This window comes from Podarcis muralis, chromosome 11 (genome assembly GCF_964188315.1).
Source record: "Podarcis muralis chromosome 11, rPodMur119.hap1.1, whole genome shotgun sequence".
NCBI lineage: Eukaryota > Metazoa > Chordata > Lepidosauria > Squamata > Lacertidae > Podarcis > Podarcis muralis.
The window spans coordinates 46,009,071-46,035,075 of NC_135665.1; the positions used below are offsets into that span (position 1 = coordinate 46,009,071).

Sequence of the window (26,005 nt, forward strand, 5' to 3'; positions counted from 1 at the left end):
CCAACCTGGACATAACAAGATGTTTTCCTTGTTTCCACAGGTCTTCATGCCCACAAAGCATCAGCTGCCCTTCCCAGGGCCACTCTCTTCACCGGGCTAGTTTAAGAGGGAAAGGGATTTCTGTGGTGTTGGGAAGGGCTCTGGTACTTAAGCCCACCAATTTGTGACCAGAGCCCAAAACTTCAGAGAGACATGGGCCTAGTTTATAATTTGCCTGTCAGTTCTGAAATAGGGAGGTTCATACCCTAAACTCTCCCAATGGGTCAACAACTTCAAAAAAAATTCCAAGATGGGTGAAAAGTACCCTTAGAGAAAAGGCAAGGATGAGGGATGATAAGGCTTTCTGAAAAGCAAAGCAAAACAAAATCTGGAAAATTACCAGATGAATTGCAGAAAAGAGGAGGCCATGGCAGTCCCGCACTAGTGTTGTCAGAATCCCTGGATTTTCAAAAAGGCTCAAAGAGGAGTAGAGGAAAAATCCTAAATAGGTTATTACTTCTTAAGAAACCAGCTGAGGAAAGAGGGGGGATATTTGTACCTTATGTAATGTGGAGCAGGACTCATCCGCTTTTAGGAAACTGGCATTAGCTACAACAGGAGCAGCTTTATTATACTTGTATGTTAAATCACATTCCCAACCTCTACACATGCATCAGCCTGGCATTTTTATTCCATAGGGTTCAAGTGCTTTTTGCACTCAGCTGCGCCATCAAGGCTTGCGACCATGGCTTTCAGCTTGTGAAAGGTTACAGATTATTGCCACATTAATTTCTTGCAAGGGCAAGAAAGGCAGGTGTTGATCTGGCTGCCCTGCCACTGACTGTGCCTGCTTCACTGCTGGATGTGATCCAAAATCCACAGAAGGGCAGTACCATTGTTAGGCTCAACGAAATAAAGAGCAAGCATTTGCAGTCTGCAGAACAGAAAACTAGCTCAGGCAAGAAGTTAAACAAGGATATAAAGCCAAGAGCGGTGTAGCCTGCAAGTTACAACACACATCTACTGGAGTGCTTGGCTGCATATGATTTTCATGAGACTACGGACAGGTCTGTCTTTGGACACGTGCAATATTATTTGAGTCACTACTTGGCTGTGGAGAGAGAAAGTCCCCTGCTTCCAGGAGAAACATCACCTGAAGGCTTTTAATGTAAGTACTGGTGAGACACAAGAGGGATGGGAGCAGAGAGAACCGAAAGGGAGACAAAAGTATGGAAAGGTAATGTATAATTTACAAAGCAAGGCACTTGGTGTGGATAAAAATTGGCTGCATTCACACAGCAGTTTATTACATTTCCCTGTTAATTCAAGGATTGTATTTGACCTTTCAGAGAGTGTGAAAGCCACTTCCAGAATATAGCGCATTAACCTAGAAAACTGCAGGAGTAAAATGACAAAATTTGGGGCAATATATCAGCAGACGATGCAGAAAGGGTGGGGAGTAGTGACATTGTCCAATGGTTCCCTGGTGCAAATGAAATTTAGTGTGGCATAGCAGTATATTGGTCTAAAAGTTTCATAAGACAACCGATACTGCAATGTGACAGGAACATCAGAGAACAGGACAGAAGTGCCAGCATTATTAGCAGGAAAACCAACACAATATTCCTCACGTCTGAATGCACCCATTGATACAAGTGATGAGTGGGTAGGTGTTGAAATCCTTTTCCTTTGGCTGTTTTGGACTGGCGACAGGAGTGCACAGCCAATGCAGGATTCAACCCCAACCCCAGATGATGTCACAGATACGGCTTGGGGAAAATGACCTCACGGGTCAACTCAAAAATATAAACAGGGCACAGATTGCTATAACAAGGAGACGGCTAAATTCTTTCACAAATGTGAAAAAGTAAACAACTATTGAAAGACGGTTGTTAGTACAAAGATAATAAGTGTTCATCTACCACTTGATTAAAAAACCCCAAACACTTCTTGCTTAATTTTCAAAAGGATGCTACCTCTAACAATTGCTTTGAATTAGTGCTAATGGTGATGCTTAGACAAGAGAGTGCAAAAAGAAATACTCATAAAGAAAGAATAGTTTTGTCAAGTGATGAAATTAATTGTGCGGGTGAATGAACAGCTTATCAAATAATTGTGCTGGTGACATAAGAGCTTATCAGAAGTTCATTTCAAAGTTTTTAAAAACTGAGTAAAGGCTGGTCCCCTATGACTGTTGCTATAATGAATTTTCTATGCATAGAAAAATCATAACACAGCTTGGTTTAAGACTTACAGTGAAATCTTAGCGATACATGTTATTGCTTGTCGGGAACTGAATTTTTCTCACTCAATGGGTCTTCTATGTGTCTCAGGGCTTTCCTTTTCAGCCAGAACTCACCAGAACTCAGTTCTGGCACTTCTCAGGTGGGCACCATTACCATTATAAGAGAATAAAGGACGTGTTCATGGTGCATTCTGACACCTCTTTTTCTAGAAAAGGGGAAACTTGAAGCCCAGTGATGTAGCATCACAGCCTTTGGAGCATTACGTGATACACAGAAAAGGAAAGGAAGAAACTGGCTGAAGTTTTCAGCAGTAGGCATGCATTCTCCACAATATCTTCTGACTTTCAAACCATTTTCCTCAAAACCCTCGAGTTTCCTGCAAGGTTATCAGAGCTTCCTCAATGAGATCAGCACAGTGGGGGGAAACACAGATTGCCAGCCTTTACTGATCTTCCAGTGCAATATGTAGCCATGGAAAGGGTGGGTAGGTTTGTCCTCAGGAGGTAAACAAATGCAAAAGGGTTGTGGGTTTGCTGAGTGTAGGAAGTTGCAAAGTTAAATCTTAAGAAGGATCAGGAATCCTGACCTGATTGAGAGTCCATCACTCTACTTCATTAGCAATCCATTCTGACTGATAATCGCCCACACAGATTTAATAACTGAATTTCTGTAGTATTAACAGCCACCCATTGATTATTGCTATGTCTCTGTCTGCTAAAATTAAACAGCCCTTCAGAAGCCAATACTCTCTTCTTGAGAATATAATTATGCACTACAATCAAGTCTCGTAATTGCTTGGTGGAGAAAAATCATCATGGGCGCCATGTGCAGGACACCCTACAAAGGCATCGCATAGGAAAAAGGAACAACAAAAGCGACTTACCGGGGCCATTTAGATATTGCGTGAGTGAACAGTGCAACCGCACAATTATAGGCTCTGTGCGGATCACGTCCCATGCCACTGCAATCTCTTCCTGAATCAAGAGCACAACAGAAGCCATTAGCCATTATCATCAGGTTCAAATTCCGCCATTCTCGCTTCCAGGGCTGGCAAAGGAAATGAATGTGCTGGCCTAAGTTGCTGTCTAGATTGATTTGCCAAGGCATGAGTTCTATCAGCTTCTACTTGATATTAGTAACTGGAAAGAGGTCAGTAATAAAGCATGAACTCGATTTTGACAGAAATGGGATTCACAAATGAAAAGAATGTGGAACTTTCCCCTTCTCATGGTACCTATACAAATCTATGCCATGGACATCATTTTATCCCATAGGTTTGCAGAAATGAAGCTGTACAAAAGTTAGTCTTCTTGTTTTATTCCCCCAGAATGGGGGGCGAGGGATGGGCTATGCAGGCATCTACGCACTATGGTTTCCATCTTCAGTCACATGCAACCTGATTCTATACAGATTTACTTGAAGTCAGTCCCACTTACCCCCACAATGGCTTACTCCTTGTGAGTATAGGGAGGTTGCCTTTGTCCAAATAAATTCATCCCATTACTTCTGGATATATATACATACTTCAAATATATATTCCAGTTTCAGAATCAGAACTAGGATGGATTCATTAAACTATAGCCTATGGTTAACAGCTTTTACTTAGCGAGGTGTGAGTTATAACAAAGTGGGCTGTTTTGTTCCCACAAATTGCCCTGAATTTCCTCCATGAAATATCTACATTTAAAATAAAAGTTCTTCTTCAAGCGTGAGAACTATTGAAGGAACATACATTCCCATATGGTACAGCTGTTAAATATGATAATGGACAAAGATCTTACAAACCATTTGAATCATGAGAGATTGCCATCTACAAGCCACATCAAAAATGTTAATTCTGAACATAGTCAAAGTTACATAAAAAGATGATTAGAATCCAATTCCTGATTTATTGGTCACAGTTATTATCTCTATACCAATAAATTTTGGAATGAACTAAACATCACAGATATTAAAAGCCGACTGAGCAAACCTGTGGGGTTTTGCAGTCATGGAAAAGGTCGAAAATGGTTTTCAATGAAGAAATGATAAATTTTATTCCACTACATTTAAAACAAAATAGTGCTTTCTTTCATAGAGATTTTGGCCTGAACTTTGCATTTCTTGGCTTGGATAACAAATCTTGGCAACTCATCACCTTCCTATAAGAGCCAAGCATTGCCACACGCATGCCACCAAATTCTTCTTCATTTCAGATACTAATCCAAGATGGAGATGAACACAACTCCTCCCTGTCATTGAAAATCCGTTCCCTCTGGGCGTGGAAGGAAAACAGACACTAGCACTGTTTGGTAAGAGTTCACACAGTTTTACAAAAGATAGGTCCTGTCACAGTTCTCGTGCTCCTTTGTGTACAAAATAGAAAACACTCACACATTTTCTCATGCAACACTAGTGTTAAGGCATGTTGAATTTTTCAACTTTCAAATTCCCAAAATGAGGGGTGCTGAAAAGTTTTAACATGATTTGGGAATTCAAAAGATATTTTGGTTAAATTAATATAATTTAGTTTTGCTTGGTAAGGAAAATGTGTGTAAAATTGCATAGAAATCACTAAAAATGATTGCAAAGTACTTGTAGTTGTATATTATTATTATTATTATTATTATTATTATTATTATTATTATTATTATTAATTTTCAGAATGTAAAATTAAATTCTTTGGTTTTCTGAAAGCAGTTTATGAGCTTCTTAATCAAATGTAGACCTACCAAGCTCAATGTTGTCCCATCACAAAAATAATAGCAGATTTGAATTCCTCACACCCAAAAACATATTTTTAAGAACCCTCCACTGAAGGAATTTGCAAAAATTAAGTTTTACCTCCTAAATTGGCATGCTCTACCCTAGTGTGCAGTAGGCCACTTCTGTGGGTGACACATGCCATTCAAAAAGGCACTTTTGGACCAAAAACCATCCGTCCATGGAGTAAATGGCCGGAGGATATGCAGTAGGGCCCATGGGATGTCTTTCCTGTCTTTCCTAAACTTTACACACTTTCTTGCAAACACGGCAAACCAAAACTTAACATGAAGAACTATGGCAGAGGACTACTGTCAGGGCCGCCTCAGGTCCCAGCTCACAAGAGACCAACGCCAAGTCCAGTTTATTTATAAAAGTCTTTATTGAAGTACATTGTTTGCTCCACAGCCGAGGCGCGCAGCCCCACGTCTGTTAGGCTTAGACCGCTGAAGTCCCCTCTGAATCAGTCCCGCCTCTACACCAGTTTAAGAGGCTTGTGCTGGTCCACCTCTTCCTGTCCTTCCTTTTCCGCAGGGTCTTTCTGCCCCCCTGGGTTTCTCCCCTCCTGGATTCCCCTGACGCTGAATCCCCAGACAACTGCTCCCCCCTCCTCCGTGCTTTGGGACCAGGCTCCACCTCCGGGCTCTCTGCATTTCCGCGCACCTCCACATTTGAACTTGGCGCGCGTTCGCTACCTCTGACCTTCCTCTTGACAGTTACACTACTCTCTGTACTACTCTCCGCCCCTTCCGGCAGGACGTCTTGCCCCGATCTCCTTCCCCTTTCTGCTTCCTGCTCTGCTTCGCCTGTCACACTGGGAACTCCACCCCCTTCACTCCGTTCCGGCGGGGAAGCCGGCCCCGATCTCCAACTCCCACTCGGGGTTCCCCTGCTGCTCCCCTGCTCCTGACGAGTCCCCCCTGTAACTCCCCTTGGGCTGACCACGGGCGCCCCCTTTTGGGAATCCTCCGATTCACTTGAAAGACTCATGGAAACCCTCAAGTCATTGTCATCCTCTTCCTCCTCGTTCCGGGATTCTTCCCCCACGCTCTCAGTCTCCTCCCTCATCTGTGCCTCTCTCCCTGAACCCCTGACAACTGTGATACCAGGTCCCTTGTCTCCTGCTGTAAACTTTTGATATTAATGGAGAAAGCAGTATCATTTTAAGTCATCATGACATAAATGTATACAACTACACCAAATATTTAAGAGTTGCATGGAACCTATCACAACAATGTTTCCACTGTAAACAGACTCATGCAACGGAAGCTTCTGGTGGTAAAAAAAAAAAAGCGATGTGCCAGTGTGTGGCTGACTACACATCTTGATGAAAAACAAAGGCAGTTATGTATTAATGGTTGCTATATTACCATATGGTTCAATTACTTACATCAAGAAAGCTAACATCAATATGCAGATCAATGTCTACATCATCAATGGCTCCATATTCCCTGAAAGGAAAGAACAGCATGTTACAGCTAACTTTGATACTCGTGACCATCGAAAAAAGATATCCTATCAGCAGACTGAAGAATATAAAACTAGAAGACAGTCAACCGTATATATAACCCGGTTTCCTCCAGCATAAAAATGGGATTTCTTGCAGTATTGAATAGGTTCTGTTGCACCCGCGCCAAAATGGTTCCAATGTCACCTCTGGGTGGCTTTTGCTGAGACCATACCTCAGTAGCAGAGCTGATAATTTGCACACAGCAGATATGATGTACAGTCTCCAGTATCTCTGGATAAAAAGCTCAGGTAGCAAATGAAGAGATATATATCTTGCCTCAGACCCCAGAGAGATACTAACAGCCACAGCAGACATTGCAGTAGTGAGCTGGATGGACATATGTATAGTCTGATCTGGTAGACAATAGCTTCTTGTGTCTTCAGCATAAAGAAGTTGGAGGAGATTGTGGCAGGATAACCTCCAACAGGAAGCCTTTGGGAAATGAGTGGCATTTTAGCTCACATTTGTAGATGTGGGTTTAACAGTGAAAACGTTGTTTCGTGCTAAGCCACAAAAATGAAATGGAAGAAAAGAATGTGCAATCCAAAACAGCCAAAATAATTTCCATTCTCAGACACAGCTAGTGCAATGCAGCAGCCCCAAAAAGGAAGTCATGAAGCAGCATTGCCACATATTATTGACTTTTTATTTTGAAATCATTAACTTTTGGAAAAAGTCACACAAAATGGACCCCTCTTGTGAAAGGATGGTTCAGGATGATACACAATGTGTCATTCTGTTCTTTCTACACCTCAACTTGTTTTGTCTGTTCGTGGAAACAAAACCATTGTTCTACATGATAAGGGAAAGCCTAGTCAGGCACCGTGCAACCACTTCATAAGACTAGATACATCAGATGGCTGTTGTAAGGATGACTAAAATAGTATATGTAAAGCAATTCAATCATGCAAAAAAAAATATTAAGAAAAGGGGGTGGGGAGAACTGCATACACACCAAGGTACATTTCAGGAAGAATCCACTGATTTCAATGGATAAGATTTGATTGATTGATTGATTGATTGATTGATTGACTGACTGACTGACTGACTGACTGACTGATTGACTGACTGACTGACTGACTGACTGACTGACTGACTGATTGACTGACTGACTGACTGACTGACTGACTGACTGACTGATTTATATACTACCCTTCATCAAAAGATCTCAGGGCAGTTCAGTAGATAAAAATACAAGATAAAAGCACAAATAAATAGTCAAATGGATACAGAATATTAATCAGTCAAAGGCATGGTTGAAGAGGAACCATTTTCGCCCGGCACTTAAAACTATACAATGAAGGCACCGGACGAACCTCCCTGGGGAGAACATTTCACAAATGGGGAGCCACTGTAGAAAAGGCCCATTCTTGTGTTGCCATCCTCTAGACCTCACATGGAGGAGGTACACAAAGATGGGCCAAAGTTGATTAATGCAGTGTCTGGGTTGGTTTATATGGGGAATGGCAGTCCTTGAGATATTGCAGTCCTGCGCTGTTTAACAATGTACTGAACTCTCCCACTGAAATAAAGTGGTTTGTTTTAAATTTAGCTGGACTACATCTTAAATATTTATGATAAAACAAACATACAATAAAAGCAGTAACTTGAAATATTAGGGCAAAATCAATTGGCTGTTCTCTTGTTGAGTAAGCTATACAGAGAAGATGTTATTCCAACAGTGACTGTAAAATGAGCGTGAATGAAATTCAATAATGCACATCCAGTGTGACTGGCGAATATTTGACGATTTTGCTGTTTTATTTTGTTTTGATTGACTGATTGCATTGGCTGTGCTTTCCTTCATCACTTTGGGTGCATCTGGTCAAATACTACTACTACTACTACTACTACTACTTATTATTATTTATTTATACCCCGCCCATCTAGCCGGGCCTCCCCAGCCACTCTGGGCGGCTTCCAATTTTTTTTTAAAATACTGTAATACATAAAACATTAAAAGCTTCCCTAAACAGGGCTGCCTTCAGATGTCTTCTAAAAGTCTGGTAGTTGTTGTGGCATATAAATAAATCAACACACACACACACAAATTCAAAAAGAAAATTGGAATAGTATTTTAGAACAAGAGCAACCCATCTATATTAAATATTTTGATCAATATGCATATGGAGGGAAGAAAACCTGAACTTTAAAGTCCTCCTCTTAAAGCTTTGAAGGACATTGACTGCCTGGCCCTCCTGCTACAAGCAGTAAGCGCAGAATTCGCCAATGCATAATATATGCACAAACTTCTAGCGCTTCAACAAGATTGCATGTGCCAGTTATGCTTCCATGCTACACTTTACACATTGAGTGTTGAGAGATAGGGCCTTAAGACAAAACCACACAGTTAAAAATTGGTTTAGCAACACCTACAACCTATTGAGTAAAGCCAAGAGATTAAGAATACATTTTTATGGGTCTTCCGTGTTTGATTAGGTTCTCAATAAATATACAGGACACAGTTTGTTTACTCACATTCTCATTAAGTACATGGCTGGGGCATGGTCAATTTCTTTTGTTTGTTTACAATGGGTGGGATTCACCTAATGCACCCAATCAACAGAAGCCCTGTACAAGGAATTACACTTGCACAATAGGGCTTATCCTCCTCTCCTCTCATGTATACCCCCCAAAACTGGCTCTGAGGAGGTGAGGAGAACACTCAGAACAGCACGCAATTGGGAGGAGAGTGAGGATATTTCCATCTGGCAAGCTGCATTGCATGCCCAGATGGAACAGTTGTAATAGTTTGGCGCTGATCTCTACCCAGTATTTTTAAGCCACCTCCATCACAGCATGATCCCAGGGTGGGAGTACAAAGATCATGTAAAATCACAACAGAATCAACAGGAGCAATAAGAAGTTAAAATCCCAGATAAGGTAATTAAGCCCCAATAATAGCCTGTTGGATGGCGAGAGATACTGGCTATCTCTAAAAACTCATCAAGTGTTAGTATATCAAGGTACCAGTCATATACATTAACCCTCATGATATTGTAACAATGCTAAGTTCTACCTCAATGACTCTTTGCACATACTGTGGAGCATTCAGTGCAGTAATGCTATCATGGCATCTGTCCAGTCAAGTATGGGGAGGCTACACTGGAGATTTGCTATTTGGATTTTCTATTCTAGGCACAAGATGTCTTAGGCCAACTGTGTGGATAATGTCATTATATGGTTTAGCCACTAGGTGGCACTGGATTGAGTTGCATGTTGACAGAACTCAGGAGATTCCTGTTACTGCTGGTACTGTTGAAGAGAGGCATTAAAGTTCTTGTCTAGCTTCCTGATTGATGTACCCTCTAAGCCTTACATTATCCTGTATGACAAGTCATGTAATGGTCACATATCTAAAGAAAATGTGGCAGGTTGTAAAATGTGTGAATTGCTGATTGGCTGCGGGGCAGGGAAGATCACAAGGTGATTCTGGTGGAAACCGCAGATATTCCCTAGTGCCAGGTGGACTTGCAGGCCAAAGAATAACCAACAATGCAAAGAATGAAAATTCAGAGGAGCATGTTTTGACCACCAAGGAACTTGTAAGCACTTTCAACAGTGGCGCCGAGAAGAAATGTAAAATGTTTTGGAGTTTAGTTTTTTCCTTTCCTTTTGCAAGCCAGAAGCAGCCAGTTATTAAATGAATTGGGCCTCAGAAGATCACACAAATTATAATGAAGCAGGTACTGAAGAAATTGAGCACACTGACGTTTTTATAAGAAGTTAACATTTACTTTCATAGCCTGTGGAGCCTGAGGGAGCTTATTATGAAGGTATGCATAACTTCCCCAACTATAGCTGTTATCAGCCTTGCAATTAAATGATTATCTTCTTCATTCCATGTCTGGCCTTTAATTTCCAATACGCTCTGTACTTAATGAATTTCCACTTAATTCAAAACGGCACGTAATGAAAGTAAGATTTTCCTTTAGTCGTATTGTCTAAGGAACTGCAACATACATTCACAAATTCAATTCATATGCCACTCAGCAGAATGAAACAAATGAATTCTAAGGAATATTAATTTGGCTTCACTAAATGGAGAGAGCAACATATGCACAGCTTATGTTCAAATTCTGACAACTTTTTATTCTATGCTAAAATAGAGACAGGCTGAAACGGTGATGAGGAATGGTCACTTGTAAAGTACTCTAGGAACTGAATCCATGAAGATGAAACGGCAAATTAAACACAATGACAGAAGCAGACTGTTCTTTTAGGTGTTCCTCAAGTTAACTAGACATTTGACTAATCTCTTTCAGTAAAATTATGTTGGATATGCAGGTACCATAGAGTTTATGAATTAGCAGCCTGACCAAGTTCAGACATAATGCTCAGCCAAACTATGGTTTAGCATGAATAACCAAATGTGTGAGTGCTATGGACTAAGCCAGAGTTTGCCATCCAAACCCAGGCTTGTGGTTTATCTTGCTCCAAACAAACCTTGAGCTGCAGCCCAGGTTTGTACTATGGCTTACCACTTGTGGTTTGTCTGGAGGAGATAAGCCACAAACTTATGTTCAGACATTAATGCTTAGGCCAAACTGTGGCTTAGTTCACAGAGGCATTGTAGCAACAGGACTAGAGGAGTAAGAAAGCAGACACCATCTTCTCAGTTTTGTTTGTTTGTGCTAATCCATGGTTTGGCTGAGTGTTATGGGTGAACTTGGCTAACTATGATGCAGCACAATCCGACGAATGTTTGCTTGGAAGTGAAGTCCCAGTATATTCAAAGAAGTTTAGCGAGTGTGCTTAGGATGCAGCCCTGAACTGCCAAAAACTGCTTATTTAATCACCCGAAGGCTTCACTGTATGTTCAGAAGTCTTCAAATGGCCAAAGACATTTAACAGTGAAGCCAAGAACAGTATCTTAAATTTCAGTAAATCCAATACAACCAAAGGGGGAGAAATCCAGATACCTGGAAAAAACAAAACACTATTCAATTTATTTTTCCTTGTTCTGAAACTGAGATTCCCTGTAGAAGCCTTTATTTACTCAGTTTTAGATACCAGATTTACAGCTTGCCCTCAGTGCTAAGCTATATTAATTTGCCATTTTCTTCTTAGCTACAAAGCCATCCTTAATTCACCTTCACAAAGATGAAGAGATATATAGATACCTGAGAGAAACTGCATTTGGCCCATAGATCTCTCTCACTGCTGCCAAGTCTGCTTCCAACTGTGGGTGCTTGTGAAGTTCTCCATCATAACTAACCTGCAGAGAAAAGGGAAAAATATGTTTTGCTGGAAGTTTTTCTTTCTTAGTAACTCCCCCCACAAACCGTCTTCAACGACTGGCCCAAAGTTGAGGTCACCTTGTGGCAGAAACACAGGGAAGTGCAAAAACGTATAAGAGCATTAAAAAAAAAGAATTCTCAGTGGATGAAACCAAATGTCCACTTTGCTTTCTGCAAAACTAGGCAAGTGCATTTAGGATGCCCACAACAAGAGCATGGCAAAAGGGTTGATTGTACAGTGGTACCTCTGGTTAAATACACTTCAGGTTACATATGCTTCAGGTTACAGACTCCGCTAACCCAGAAATATTACCTTGGGTTAAGAACTTTGCTTCAGGATGAGAACAGAAATCGTGTTCCGGCAGTGTGGCAGCAGCAGGAGGCCCCATTAGCTAAAGTGGTGCTTCAGGTTAAGAACAGTTTCAGCTTAAGAACAGACCTCCAGAACGAATTAAGTACTTAACCCAAGGTACCACTGTATACACTGTTCGGGTAGCTTATAAATTCTGAAATAAATTCAACAGGCCTTACCTGTTGATTTCCCCAAGCAACTGGCATTTATAGCTATCCTGCAGTTACATTATACAGAGAACAATAATGTTGGGTGGCCTTATACAAATACAGAGGAATAGTTGGAGGAACCAGCTGGGGAACCACCAAGGGAAGAAGGCTCAGAGTCCAGGGACTGGTGGTGGGACAGTGATGGGTGGTCACAGGGAGAAGGAGGAGAAGACTGGGAAGAGGAGATGCCAGAAGCTGAAGGGGTAAAAGGGCTCAGTGAGTTGGAAGGTCTTTGACAGAGAAGTCAAGAAGCAGAGGAAGAAGCAGAAGCAGACGAGTGGAAGCAGGGAGGTCAAGAGGCAGAGATGAGTCAGGCTGGTTGAGAGGCATGGGTGTCTCCTCCTCCTGCTGCAACAAGCTTTCCTCTCCCCTTGTCTCCCAGAACCAGAAGAGGCATGAAAAGAGTGGAAGAGAGATTGACTGCACACAGGCGCAGTCTCAGATTGCTTGCAAGAAGCCCTAGGGAGGAGGAGACAGCTGTGAGGCAGTGGAGCTTTTAGTCTCAGCAACTATTTCATGGAGCTAGACCTACAGGGCAAGAGCTGCTGTGCTCATTAGGCCTGAAACTCAGCCAAGTCTGTGAATATCATGTTTTGCTAATGAGGAGTTAACTCCAGCCTGAATTGTGTGACTTACTGACCAGCTTCCTCTGTGGTAGTAGGCAATTGCCTTATACCAAATGGACTGCTGGCCTGTCTTCCACAGTACTGTCGCTACCGACTGGCAACAGCTCTTTGGGGCTTTAAAGGTAAAGGGACCCCTGACCATTAGGTCCAGTCATGACCGACTCTGGGGTTGCGGCGCTCATCTCGCTTTATTGGCCGAGGAAGCCGGCATACAACTTCCGGGTCATGTGGCTAGCATGACTAAGCTGCTTCTGGCGAACCAGAGCAGCGCACGGAAATGCCATTTACCTTCCCACTGAAGCGGTACCTATTTATCTACTAGCACTTTGACGTGCTTTCAAACTGCTAGGTTGGCAGGAGCAGGGACCGAGCAACGGGAGCTCACCCCGTTGCGGGGATTCAAACCGCTGACCTTCTGATCAGCAAGTCCTAGGCTCTGTGGTTTAACCCACAGCGCCACCTGTGTCCCCTTTGGGGCTTTAGGCAGGATCTTTTCTCAGCCTGACCAGGTGACACCAAAGAATGAACCTTTTGCATGCAAAGCATACTCTACCACAGACCCCAGACTGGTAACACCACCACCAAAAAAAATAGGGTCATAAGAGATTCCTGGTCTTTGGGAGGTTAAATAAATGAAATACCTTCTGTCAATGATCACCCAATGACAGAAAACTCTGATTAAAGGGATCTCTTTGCTGTGTGATCTCCAAAGTCAAACACACACACAGAGAGAAAGAGGTTCTGCAGAGGGAATTTCATTTATTGGATTATTTTGCATTCCCTCTGTACCACAATCCCACACAGTACCAGCAAAAAATTCAGTCCCCCTCAGCAGTATTTTCACCTCATCTGGAGCCCTTAAAAATTAATTATCCTTCATTAAATAGTCTATTTTTTCTTGGAAATGTAAATGAAAGGGTTTTGGGTCTTTTGGGTAAAAATGAAAAGGAAGGAAAGTGATGCAAACATTATTTGGCCTGTTTAAATTGAAATAGGGCTCATATAATAATGTTAAGGTACATTACTGTGGAGCTAAAATGGCAAGAAAGAGGCTGCATTCCTTCAAACAAAATCTGATTTAAACTATCCTGCTTCAGGAGAGGTTTTCTTTGATTTAGGGAAGTTAAGAATTAAATCTTTGTGAATTCTAATATGAACTGACCTGCTATGCACCTCCTGGAAGAATGTGTGGATTGCAACAGAGCTATCTATTGAATCTTGCACTTCTCCAATGTTGTGACACAACTAAAAAAAAGTATCAAAATGTGCTTTAAAATGCCTGTTTTTAACGAAACATTATTTTAGAGAAAATCCGGGGGTGTGTGTGTCATAAATTAATGCAAAAATGGGATGGAACTGACACCTGAGTATAAAAGTGATGTATGAAAGTGACACTGACCAAAAAGAAATCCACCCATTCCTAACCTAGCTGCACTGAACTTTGTACTGGGCAGGTATATGTACATTTATTTATTTTTTATTATTTTGGGTGCACTTAGGGCTTAGCCTAATAAAACTTCATATATGTCATGCAGAGTTAGCCCCCAGTCTTCCTGGACCAATGATACCGTGCTCTATTTCAAAATGCCACATCAAGAATCTAAAGATTGTTTTTCCCCACAATGCGAGTAGATCAGGCATCCCCAAACACGGTCCTCCCAATGTTATGGGACTACAGTTCCCATCATCCCTGACCACTAGTCCTGTTAGCTAGGGATGATGGGAGTTGTATTCCCAAAACATCTGGAGGGCAGAATTTGGGAATGCCTGGAGTAGATGTTTGCATTAGTAGAGCAGCCTCCTCCATTGCTCCACTCAACACTTTTAGAAGACACAGGACAGTGGCAAAATATGTGGTTATAACAGCATCACCCAAGAAAGGGAAATCTCAGCATGGGAAGCAGCCACACATCTTGTTGATTTTTTTTTAATAACTACATTGCCATTGAAAGCCTTGAGGAATGGCAGCCACAGAACTGGTGGTGGGATGGTAAGAAGAGAGTGGGAGAGAGACAAAAAGAAGAAATGGGTTCACAATAAACTTACAACAGAATTATAGACAATCTGCCATCTTCTGAAAAAAGCTATGGTTGCTATGAACCTGGTGCGGCAGATAGTAGAAAATCTTAGTCATCCAAGTAATGACTTGAAAACTTCCATTATCCCTAACTCATCAACCAGACCCACGGGAATTTTCAATGACTCTAACAGCCCATAAAGCTAAGACTCCAATGAAGTCAATACAAAATAGATTTACATTAATATAGTGTAAATAGAAGGGAACAGGGTGGTCTTGTATCTTGTAGAAAGTCAAACGCTAATGTGCAATTTTGCCTGTGATGATGTCAGGGAGTCTCAGACCTTAATCAGAATAGTGAATATGACATTCAGTTCTCCTGCTAAGGGGCTAATGACTTGATATTCAGAGAAGTCACATTCAGCAGATGCTTAACATGACTAGGCCTGAAGCTTAATGCTAAGATACTATTTGTTTGTTTGTTTAAAAACGTACTTCCAAGGCAGCTAACAAGTCAAAAAGCCAGACTAGTTAAACTCAACCAATGATTGTTGGGATGCTGGCTAGGAACACACCTGTTAAACAGGATTATTAGAGATGCATACTAGCAACACTTATATAAGACAGGAATCCAAGCTTCTGTCTGGGATACTGCTGAAATCAGGAAATAGCTAGGACTGATGGGATACCCAGAGGGCACCAGGAAATTCTTTTCTTGGGGAAAGCCTTTAAAAATGTGATCCCTTACCTGCACTCTGAAGAGTACAGCAAAATATCTTGAGAAATGAGTCTTGTTCATGGGTATGGACCTGAGCAGGATGCATTTGCCCAAGCAGCAGATGTCTCTGTGTGTATCATTCCATCAGCCTACGTTGGTATGTGTTTCAGATCTGTCTTTGTGTGTGTGTGTGCACAGGGATTTGTCTGTCAAGACAGCCTGTGCACCAGTCTCTGCTTGTGTTATCCATCTGTCTGGGAACTTTTAAAGAAAAATCTTTTCTTTCTCTAGGTATGTTTGAATAAGCCTTTTTTTCTGGGAGAAGGGGAAGAGCTTTAGTATCTTCATTTAAAGAAACACTTATCTGCATATAGATACATTCAAACATCTGGTGGGATGGGGTAGGAGAATTGGATGATGTACAGTCTGGATGCCTGTATATCACGTTTCAAAAGGTTCACGGTTCTTGAATCAGTTTACAAGGCCCATAACAACATGAGTCCAGGTTAGCTCAAGGATACCTGATCCCTTATATCCCAATCTGATCACCGAGATCTTGGGGGGAGTCTCTGTTGATGGTCCCCCATGACTGAGATACATGGCTTTTAACTATGAGGAGCTGTGTGTTCAATGTAGTGGCGCCAGGCCTGCATAATTTCCACCCAGGTACCCTCTTTGCTTCAGGTGTATGACTAAGACTCTTAAAACTAAGGCAGCATTTTAAGGTAGCATTTGGGTTTTGTGGTAATTTTTTATTGTTTTATTATCTCTTGTTCTGTGGATTGTTTTTCTCTATATTCCTTAGGAATGTGAATAATTAAGTGTCTTAAATAAAACAAAACTATTTCTGACATAACACTTTTAGTGAGTAGAAACAGAATCCAATTCAACAGTAGCGCATGTTATAAGTAAAATACGTATAGTGTCACTCATTCTAAGGAGAAACACATACAAATAGCTGGCGAGTGTCAAATTTAAATATAGGATTGTTGTTTTGTCTGTCAATGAACAGATTCTAGGAGCAGCACAGCCAAAAACTAACCATACATGCTTTTGCTTGGACAAGCACATCTCTGTTTGCTATTTAGAGAAAAGAGCAAACAAAAACTTTCACAGTGAAAAGTAAAATCCCTGCGAAGATAAAAGGTATCACTTTCCTGTGTCTGAATGGATTGTGTTTAGAAGAGATGAGCCGTTAAACCGAGACATGATATAGATTTTTGACTGTTGTTCTAGAGAAGGAAAGCATTTTTTTCCCTCCTGAAGAATTCTGCACAGGTGACTGGCAGGAGTAAAGAAACCCTTTTATCAAAGATCAAAGCAGAGTTTTCTTCTTCGCCGCCACTGTCTTATAATCTCCCCATCGCTCACAGCTCTTCGTGTCACTTCTGTTTGGTTCAGACTACTAAAAACTGGAGCTGTGCGTAAAAGGCCTGTTGAAATACTTCACCCAGTTTGTGCACAGAGAGATCTGGAAGACCATTTCAGTGAATTTCTCCAGTAGTTTTCTCAGGGCAGACTGGCCGCCATCTTGGACCCTCCACAAGACCTAGCTTTGTTGTGGGACACTGGGCAGGAGGGAGCCACCAGACAAAAAATAACGGATCTAAATGTGGTTAAGAAAGTGAAATACTTAGGGATTAATATGACGGCTAAAAATTTGAACTTATTTAAAGATAATTATGAAAAATGTTGGTCAGAAGTTAAAAAAGATTTAGAAATTTGGTCAAATTTGAAGCTTTCCTTGTTGGGCCGAATTGCTGCTATAAAGATGAATGTATTGCCAAAAATGTTGTTTTTGTTTCAAACTTTGCAGATTGTGGACAGGATGGATTGTTTCAAGAGGTGGCAGAGAGATATTTCTAAATTTGTCTGGCAGGGCAAAAAGCCCAGAATAAAATTTAAAATATTGACTGATGCTAAAGAAAGAGGGGGGTTCGCCCTGCCAGACATGAAGTTGTACTATGAATCAGCAGCATTCTGCTGGTTGAAAGACTGGCTAATTCTTGAGAACATTGACATCTTGGATTTGGAAGGGTTTAACAACGCGTTTGGGTGGCATGCTTATCTGTGGTACGACAAGGTCAAAGCTCATAGAGCATTCAAAAACCATATTGTCAGGAAAGCAGTGTTTAATGTCTGGACAAGATATAAAGATTTATTAGAAAACAAGACTCCAAGGTGGTTATCACCAATGGAAGCTAAGGCTCTAAAAAGACTCAATATGGAGGCCAAGTGGCTGAAATATTGGGAGATATTAGAACAAGAAGGAGACACACTGAGATTGCAGAGTTTTGAGAAATTAAAAGATAAGGTGCGAGATTGGTTGCATTATTATCAAGTTAGAGAGGCCTATAATTTGGACAAAAAATAGGCTTCCAGGTGGAAAAATCAAAATTGGAAACAGAATTGTTAGAACCTAAAACTAAGACACTTTCAAGAATGTATAACTTGCTGTTAAAATGGAATACACAGGATGAAACGGTCAAATCAGCTATGATTAAGTGGGCGCAAGATATTGGTCATAACATCATGTTTGCTGACTGGGAACAGTTATGGACCACTGGTATGAAATATACGGCATGTAATGCCTTAAGAGAAAATATTATGAAAATGATATACAGGTGGTACATGATCCCAGTCAAGCTTGCAAAAATTTATCATTTGCCTGATAATAAATGCTGGAAATGTAAAGAAAATGAGGGAACATTCTTTCACCTTTGGTGGACGTGCCCAAGGGTCAAGGCTTTCTGGGAAACGATCTATAATGAACTGAAAAAGGTATTTAAATATACCTTTCTTAAGAAACCAGAGGCCTTCCTTTTGGGCATTGTCGGTCAATTGGTGTCAAAGAAAGACAGAACATTCTTTATGTATGCAACAACCGCAGCATGGATACTTATCGCGAAATATTGGAAGACACAAGATTTGCCCACCCTGGAAGAATAGCAGATGCAAGTGATAGACTATATGGAATTGGCAGAAATGACTGGCAGAATCCGAGATCTGGGAGAAGAGTCGGTGGAAGAGGATTGGAAGAAGTTTAAAGAATATCTCCAAAAACATTGTAAAATGTTTGAATGTTAAAATGATGTTGGATACAAAGATAATATGGCATTAGTGACATAGTTAAAAGGAATATGTAAAAATGTTTTAAAAGAAAAGGGTGAAAGGACCAGAGTAAAATTATGTCGTAATTAATCAAAGTAATATAAGGGATTAGGCTATAAAGAACATGTAAAAATGGATTTAAAAGGAAAGGAAAAATCGGAGACATAATAGGTTGAAATGTATAATATTGAATAAGATTTGAAAGAGGGTAAGGAATTGCTGAATTTGATTGGGTAAAGGGGAACACAGAAAAGGGAGACGTGAGGAAGTCAGGAAAGAGGGCTATAAATATAATAAGCAAAAAACTAGATTTCTTTTTGTTTTTCTGTTTTTTTCATACATTTTTTTCTTATGTTTTTTCTAATGTATTCTTTTGTCCTGTTGGATTGTGTTGTTTTTCTTTTTACTGCTTTTCTTTTTTGGTATGTTGGATTGTGATGCTTGTTTTATTATATAAAATCTTAATAAATATTTAAAAACAAAAACAAAAAATTACAGATAATGTTTAGAGAAAATACTGCAGAGGGACCTTTTTCTTTGTGGGTGAGAAAAATACAGTCACACAGCAACAGGGATACTATCCTCCAAGAAATCCATAGTTTCTTTTTTTTTTTTTTTTTTTTTGAATTTTAAAAAGTTTTTATTTTATTTCAACATCTAAAAGCACAAGTACAGTATCATTAAAACAAAACAAAAAACAAGATCCATAAAAGAAAAAAAAAGAAAAAAAAAGAAAAAAGCAAATAAGTATAAGTACAGAAGTCTTCATACAATTCGTTACATTATTGACTTCCCACCACCGCAACGTGACCTATATCTCAACAGTATATAGAGCAGTGTCTTTAACCAATCATCATTTTTTACCTCGCGATTTTTATATTATACCTACTGTGATTTTGGTGTTTCCTAGTATCGTCTCCATGTATGAAAAAAATTTGTTCCATTCATTAATAAATTTGATGTTCTTCTGAAGCCTGATCCTCTGCGTCATTATTGCTAGGTCTATGTATTCAATTAACTTGGTCTGCCAGTCCTTGATTGTTGGAATATTAGGTTTTTTCCAGTTCTGCGCTAATAGAATCCTGGCAGCTGCTGTGGCATACTGAAATAGGGTTTGGTCTTCTTTGTTAATCTCATTCCCCACCATTCCCAGGAGGAAGGCCTCCGGTTTTTTTGGGAAGGTATGTTTTAGAATCTTTTTTATTTCATCATAGACGGAGCCCCAGAACTTCTTCACTTCATCGCAGGACCACCACATATGAAAGAAGTCTCCCTCTTTCTTTTTGCATTTCCAACAGGTCTTATCCCCGGTCTTATACATTTTAGCTAGCTTTTTTGGGGTGATGTACCAACGGTACATCATCTTTTCCATGTTTTCTCGTAACCCAACACACGCTGAAAATTTCATGTCCTTATTCCACAGTTTTTCCCATTTTTCGTACTCTATAGGGTGTCCTAGGTCTATAGCCCATTTAATCATAACCTCTTTGACTTCCTCATCCATTGTGTCCCATTCTAGTAGTTGGTTATACATTTTGGTTAAGAGTTTAGACTTCCCTTCTATTATTTCTAACTGGAACTTGGACTTTTTCTTACTCATGCCGACCTTTTTGTGCTCATTCCACAAGGAGTTAATTTGGTGGAATTGCAGCCACCCCGTTAATTTATCTTTTAATTCTTCGTAAGGTCTAACCTCCCATCCTTTCTCCGATCTTTCCATAAGGTCCGCATAGGTCCACCTTTGACCTTCCATGTTTGGTTTCTTGATTGCTAGGATATCGATGGGCGACAGCCACCATGGGGTATCTTTTTCTATCAAGTTCTTACATCTGTTCCACACCTCCAACAACGCCCCTCTTATTATGTGATTAGCGAAGCCTTTGTGTACTTTCCCCTTATCCTGCCATAGGTATGCATGCCACCCAAACCTAGCATCAAAGCCTTCCAAGTCCAATAGGTCGGTGTTATCCAAAACTATCCACTCCTTGACCCAACATAGGCACGCGGCCTCGTAATATAGTTGCAGATTCGGGACCGCAAAGCCTCCTCTCTCTCTTCTGTCCGTAAGCAATTTGTATTTGATTCTGGCCCTCTTACCCTGCCAGATAAATCTGGATAAGGTCCTCTGCCAGTCCTTAAACATTGTTGTGCCCCTGATTACTGGAATGTTTTGGAATAGGAATATCATTCTTGGGAGGATATTCATTTTGATGGTGGCCATTCTCCCTTCCCATGAGAGATGTAGTCTGCTCCAGCTATCTAGATCTCTTTTGCATTCCCTCCAGGTTTTAATATAATTATCCTCTACCAAATTTATGTTCTTTGTTGAGACCCAAATACCCAAGTACTTAACCTTTTTTGCTATCTTTATCCCGGATTCCAGCTCGATTTTATTTTGGGATTGTTCATCTAAGTTCTTAATCAGCATCTTTGTTTTAGTTTTATTTAGTTTAAACCCAGATAATTTTCCGAATTCCTCCATTAAGTCCAACACTGTGTTTATCCTTTCTAGGGGTTCTTCTATTGATATTACTAGGTCGTCGGCATATGCCTTTACTTTGTACTCTTTTTTACCTATCTTAATCCCTCTTATCTCCGCTGTTTCTCTGATCTTTTTCAATATAACTTCTAGGACCATGATAAATAACAGGGGTGATAATGGACACCCCTGCCTTGTACCTTTTGTGATCGTAAATGAATTTGTCAGGTTGCTATTAATGATAAGTTTCGCTCTTTGGTTTGAGTAAATTGCTCTGATGCCTTCTAGAAATGGCCCTCTTATTCCTACCCTTTCCATGCATGTAGTAAGAAATTGCCATGATACATTATCAAAGGCCTTTTCGGCGTCTATAAAGATTAGGGTAGCAGGGATATCAACTCTATGATCCAGGTATTCGATTATATTAACTACATGTCTTACGTTGTCCCTTATCTGCCTACCGGGCAGGAATCCGGCTTGATCTTTATGAATCACCCTACTCAAATATTTCTTTAGTCTGTTCGCCATTATTCCTGTGAAGATCTTATAATCGTTATTGAGTAGGGATATTGGTCTATAGTCTTTTACATTAAGTATATCTGAGTCTACCTTGGGTATTAATGTGATATGTGCCTCCCTCCAGGAGTCAGGTATTTCTCCTCCTTGGAGGACATTATTAATTACGGTACATAATACCGGAGTCAAGAGTTCCTCTAGAGTTTTGTAGTATTTTTGGGAGAGGCCATCTGGGCCGGGAGCCTTGCCAGGTTTTAGTTTCTTGATTGCGTTCCGGACCTCGTCCACAGTTATTGGTTCATTTAGGAGTATTTTTTCCTCGTCTGACAGCTGTTCTCCTCTATTCCTTTCCAGATATCTTCCTATCTCGGTTGCATCCTCGTCTTCCTTCTTATTGTATAGGCTTTCATAATATTGAAGAAATTTCCCCTCTATCTCGCTGGGATCCTCTACTATTTGATCTTCAAATTTAATTTTAGTAATCACCTTTTGTTTTTTCTTTTTCCTCAGTTGCCACGCTAGCAACTTACCAGTCTTATTTGCCGACTCAAAGTACTTTTGTTTCAACATTTTTAATCCCCACTCTATCTCCTGGTTCAGCAATGTTGAGTATTGAGTTTGCAGTAATTTGTAAAGTTGTTTGGTCTTCTCATCCCCCGGGTTTATTGTTAGTTTTCTTTCTACTTCTTTTAATCGTTTAACTAATTCTTCCTTCTTTGCCTCTTTCAGATTCTTTCTATACTTGTTTTGTTGAATCAGGAAGCCTCTAAGGACTGCTTTGCTAGCGTCCCAAACTACATTAATTTTGGTATCTTTATGCAGGTTATGGTCGAAGTACTCTTTCAGCATGTTCTTTGCCCTATTAATAATCTCATCCTGTTCCAGTAAATAGTCGTTCATTCTCCATCTATAAGGTCCTGATGACATACATTTTATTTCTAGGAAGATTGGATTATGATCTGATAGTGTTCTGGGCTCTATTATGCATCTCTGCGTTCTTAGCGACAACTCTCTGGAGACCCAGATCTGGTCTATTCTGCCCCAGCTTTGGTGTACTCCAGAGAAGTGTGTAAACTGTTTTCCTGTTGGATTTTTATGCCTCCAGATATCAATTAGATCCAAATTTTCTTGGAGGTCATCAAAGGTTTTTGGGAGCTTTCCTTGCTTCCCTTTCCTTTTTTTTTCGCTTCTATCTATTTCAGGTTCAGGAACTCCATTTAGATCTCCTAGTAGGATTAATTTGTAGTTTTCCAGTTCCAATAATGTCTGTTCTAATTTTTTAAAGAACTCGGTTTTGTTTGTGTTGGGGGCATACACTGATACTACATTAAACCTTTCCCCTTGATGCGTGATTTGGATCCCTAAGACCCTCCCTTCCTCATCTTTGCATATTATTTTGGGTTCCAATTTCTCTTTAGCGTAAATGACCAATCCTCTCTTTTTATTCTCATCTGAGTTAATAAATTCCATTCCCAATTTTTTATTGATCAATATATGCTTATTGTGCTGGTCCCGGGGGTAAGGTACCTTGGGTGTAGCAGAGTCCACACGAAGAGGGGCAAGGTCCGAGGCAGAGAGCCGGGCGGTGAACAGGAACGCTGGAACAGGAGGCTGTGCAGGGAACAGGAACACCGGATGGTCGGGAACAGGAGGCCGAGCAGGGAACAGGAGTACCGGATAGTCAGGAACAGGAAGCCGAGCAGGGAACAGGAGTACCGGATAGTCAGGAACAGGAGGCCGAGCAGGGATCAGGAACGCAGGAAGGTCCGAAGCCAACAACGACGTTGCTCCCGCAACCTGGGGCCGGGCTGACTGGGCTTTTATCCTCTTCTAAGGCCAGGGGCGGTCCCGGCCCCCAGGAGCCCCGCCTCCTCTGGCCTTAAGGCGAGCACTCCTCCTGGGGGCAACCAGTTCCCTTCGCCTCTCTGCTCTAAGCCTCTGCAGATCAGGAGAGGCCGAAGGGTTACTGGGCCCTGGAGGAGGCTCACCTGTGGCCACTGAGTCGTCAAGCCTCTCTGGGGCCAGAAGGGCTTCACCTGGGGCCAGCTCCTGATGCACTGCCACAGGTGCAGGCTCTTCAGCATCTAGGCCTTGCCCCAGTTCAGCCGGCCCTGGAGGCGGGGACTCCTGTGCAGGCTGGGATTCCTCTGTTTCATCCTCCGAATCGGAATCCCAGGCCATCACACCATCCCCCCTCCCAGGCCCCCCCCTCAACCGAGGGTCCGGACCCGGCTTGCCGGGGTACGTCGCATGGAACTCTCGGAGGCAGGCAGGTGCGTGGACGTTGGCCGCTGGTTCCCAGGAACGGTCCTCCGGTCCGTACCCCTTCCAGTCAATGAGATACTGCAGCTTTCCCCTGCGGTATCGGGAGTCCAGGATGCGTTCCACCTCGTACTCAGGCTCTCCCCGAACCAACACTGGCTGCGGTCGGGGACGGTTCGGGTGGAACTCGTCGGGTGGGGCCACCGGACTCAAAAGGGACCTGTGGAAGACCGGGTGAACCTTCAGGGTTGCGGGTAACCGGAGACGAAATGCCACAGGAGAGACTTGGTCTACGATAGGGAACGGGCCGGTGAAGCGGGCGTCCAACTTCCGCGAAGGTCGAGAGGGGTGGAGGTGGCGAGTGGAGAGCCAAACCAGGTCACCGACGCGAAGTTCCGGCCCCACCTGGCGGTGGCGGTCGGCCTGGGCCTTGTACGCTTCCTTGGCCTGGTGCAGTTGCTCCACCAAAAGCTGTTGCTGGGACTGGAGCTCTTGAAGCCACTCCGTCACCGCCGGGACTGCGGATGTCGGCAGCACCTCTGGAAACAGCCGTGGATGATAACCATAACTGGCCTGGAACGGGGTCTGCTGGGTGGACGCATTCACCGCGTTATTGTAGGCGAACTCCGCCAATGCCAGGTGGTCGACCCAGTCATCCTGCTGGTAGCTGCAGTAACACCGGAGGTACTGCTCCAGCACCGCGTTCGCCCGTTCCGTCTGGCCATCGGTCTGTGGGTGGTAGGCTGACGAGAGGCAGACCTCCGTCCCGAGGGTCTGGTGTAGTGCTCGCCAGAACCGGGATGTGAACTGAACGCCCCGGTCGGACACCACGCGCTCAGGTAGGCCATGCAGGCGGAAGACATGCTGAAGGTACAGCTGAGCAGTTTCCTTGGCTGTGGGTACAGATGGACAGGGAGCGCAGTGCACCATCTTGGTGAAATGGTCGGAGAAAACCAGAAGGCAGGTACAGCCACGAGACAAGGGTAAGTCCACTACAAAGTCCAACGAAACCGTGTGCCAAGGGTGCGGTGGAACTGGCAATGGCTGAAGTAGGCCGGGGGGTCGCCCGGTAGGTCCCTTGGCGCGCCGGCAGACATCACAACCAGCAACGTAGCGAGCCACGTCAGCCTTCAGGCGGGGCCACCAAAACTCTCGACTGACCAGATGGGTGGTCCGATACCGTCCAAAGTGCCCCGCTGCTGGGGCATCATGGGCCATCCGGAGAACCTCCAGCCGTAGTGGCCCTGGCGGGATGTACAGACGACCGTGGTGCAGCAGAAGGCCCTGATGCAGGACCAGCCCCGGATACTGTGGGCTGGACCCTTCAGCCAGCTCCCGGAGTCGTTCCTGGGCCCAAGCGTCGACCCGCTGCTGTTCCCGCACCCGAACCTGCAGTGGCTGCGCCTCCTGGGTGGCCAGGAATGCAGCCGGAGGTAGGATCGTGGTGGGTTCTGCTTGCTGTACCGTGTCTGCGTTGTCTTCAGGTTTCCGGGACAGGGCATCCGCCTTCTGATTCTGAGAGCTAGGGATGTAGCGGATCCGGAACTGGAACCGGGAAAAGAACAACGCCCACCGGATCTGTCTTTGGTTCAGCTTGCGGGTGGTCTGGAGGTACTCCAGGTTCCGGTGGTCGGTTCTCACCTCCACCGGATGTCGTGCCCCCTCAAGATGGTGGCGCCAGACCTCAAAGGCTACCTTGATGGCCAGTAGTTCCCGCTCCCACACAGTATAGTTACGCTCCGCTGGTAGGAGCTGGCGGGAATAGAAGGCACAGGGTAAGAGTGGCGCTTCAGGACCAATCTGTTGAGACAAGACGGCACCGAGAGCCGTACTGGAAGCGTCGGTCTCCACCACAAAGGGTCGAGAGGGGTCAGGATGTTGTAAGATTGGTGCCCTCTGGAAACAGGCCTTCAACCCCTGAAACGCCTCCTCTGCCTCCTTGTCCCAGGAAAACGGCGTCTTTGGGCGCAGTAGCCGGGTCAACGGGGTGGTGCGATG

The 26,005-nt window shown here is 42.7% G+C and overlaps 1 protein-coding gene across 8 annotated transcripts in view; it reads right to left on the bottom strand.

The window, feature by feature from the left end:
* The window catches only part of PARP8 (poly(ADP-ribose) polymerase family member 8), a 191,982-nt gene that overhangs the window by 48,036 nt on the left and 117,941 nt on the right, over positions 1 to 26,005 (bottom strand). For all 8 annotated transcript variants that reach the window (XM_077936391.1, XM_077936390.1, XM_077936394.1 and 5 more), the window contains 3 exons: positions 11,601 to 11,695; positions 6,358 to 6,418; positions 3,109 to 3,199 (listed from right to left, as the gene is read on the bottom strand). In XM_077936391.1, coding sequence (XP_077792517.1) covers positions 3,109 to 3,199; positions 6,358 to 6,418; positions 11,601 to 11,695 — 247 coding nt within the window. The remainder of the gene's footprint in view (positions 1 to 3,108; positions 3,200 to 6,357; positions 6,419 to 11,600; positions 11,696 to 26,005) is intronic.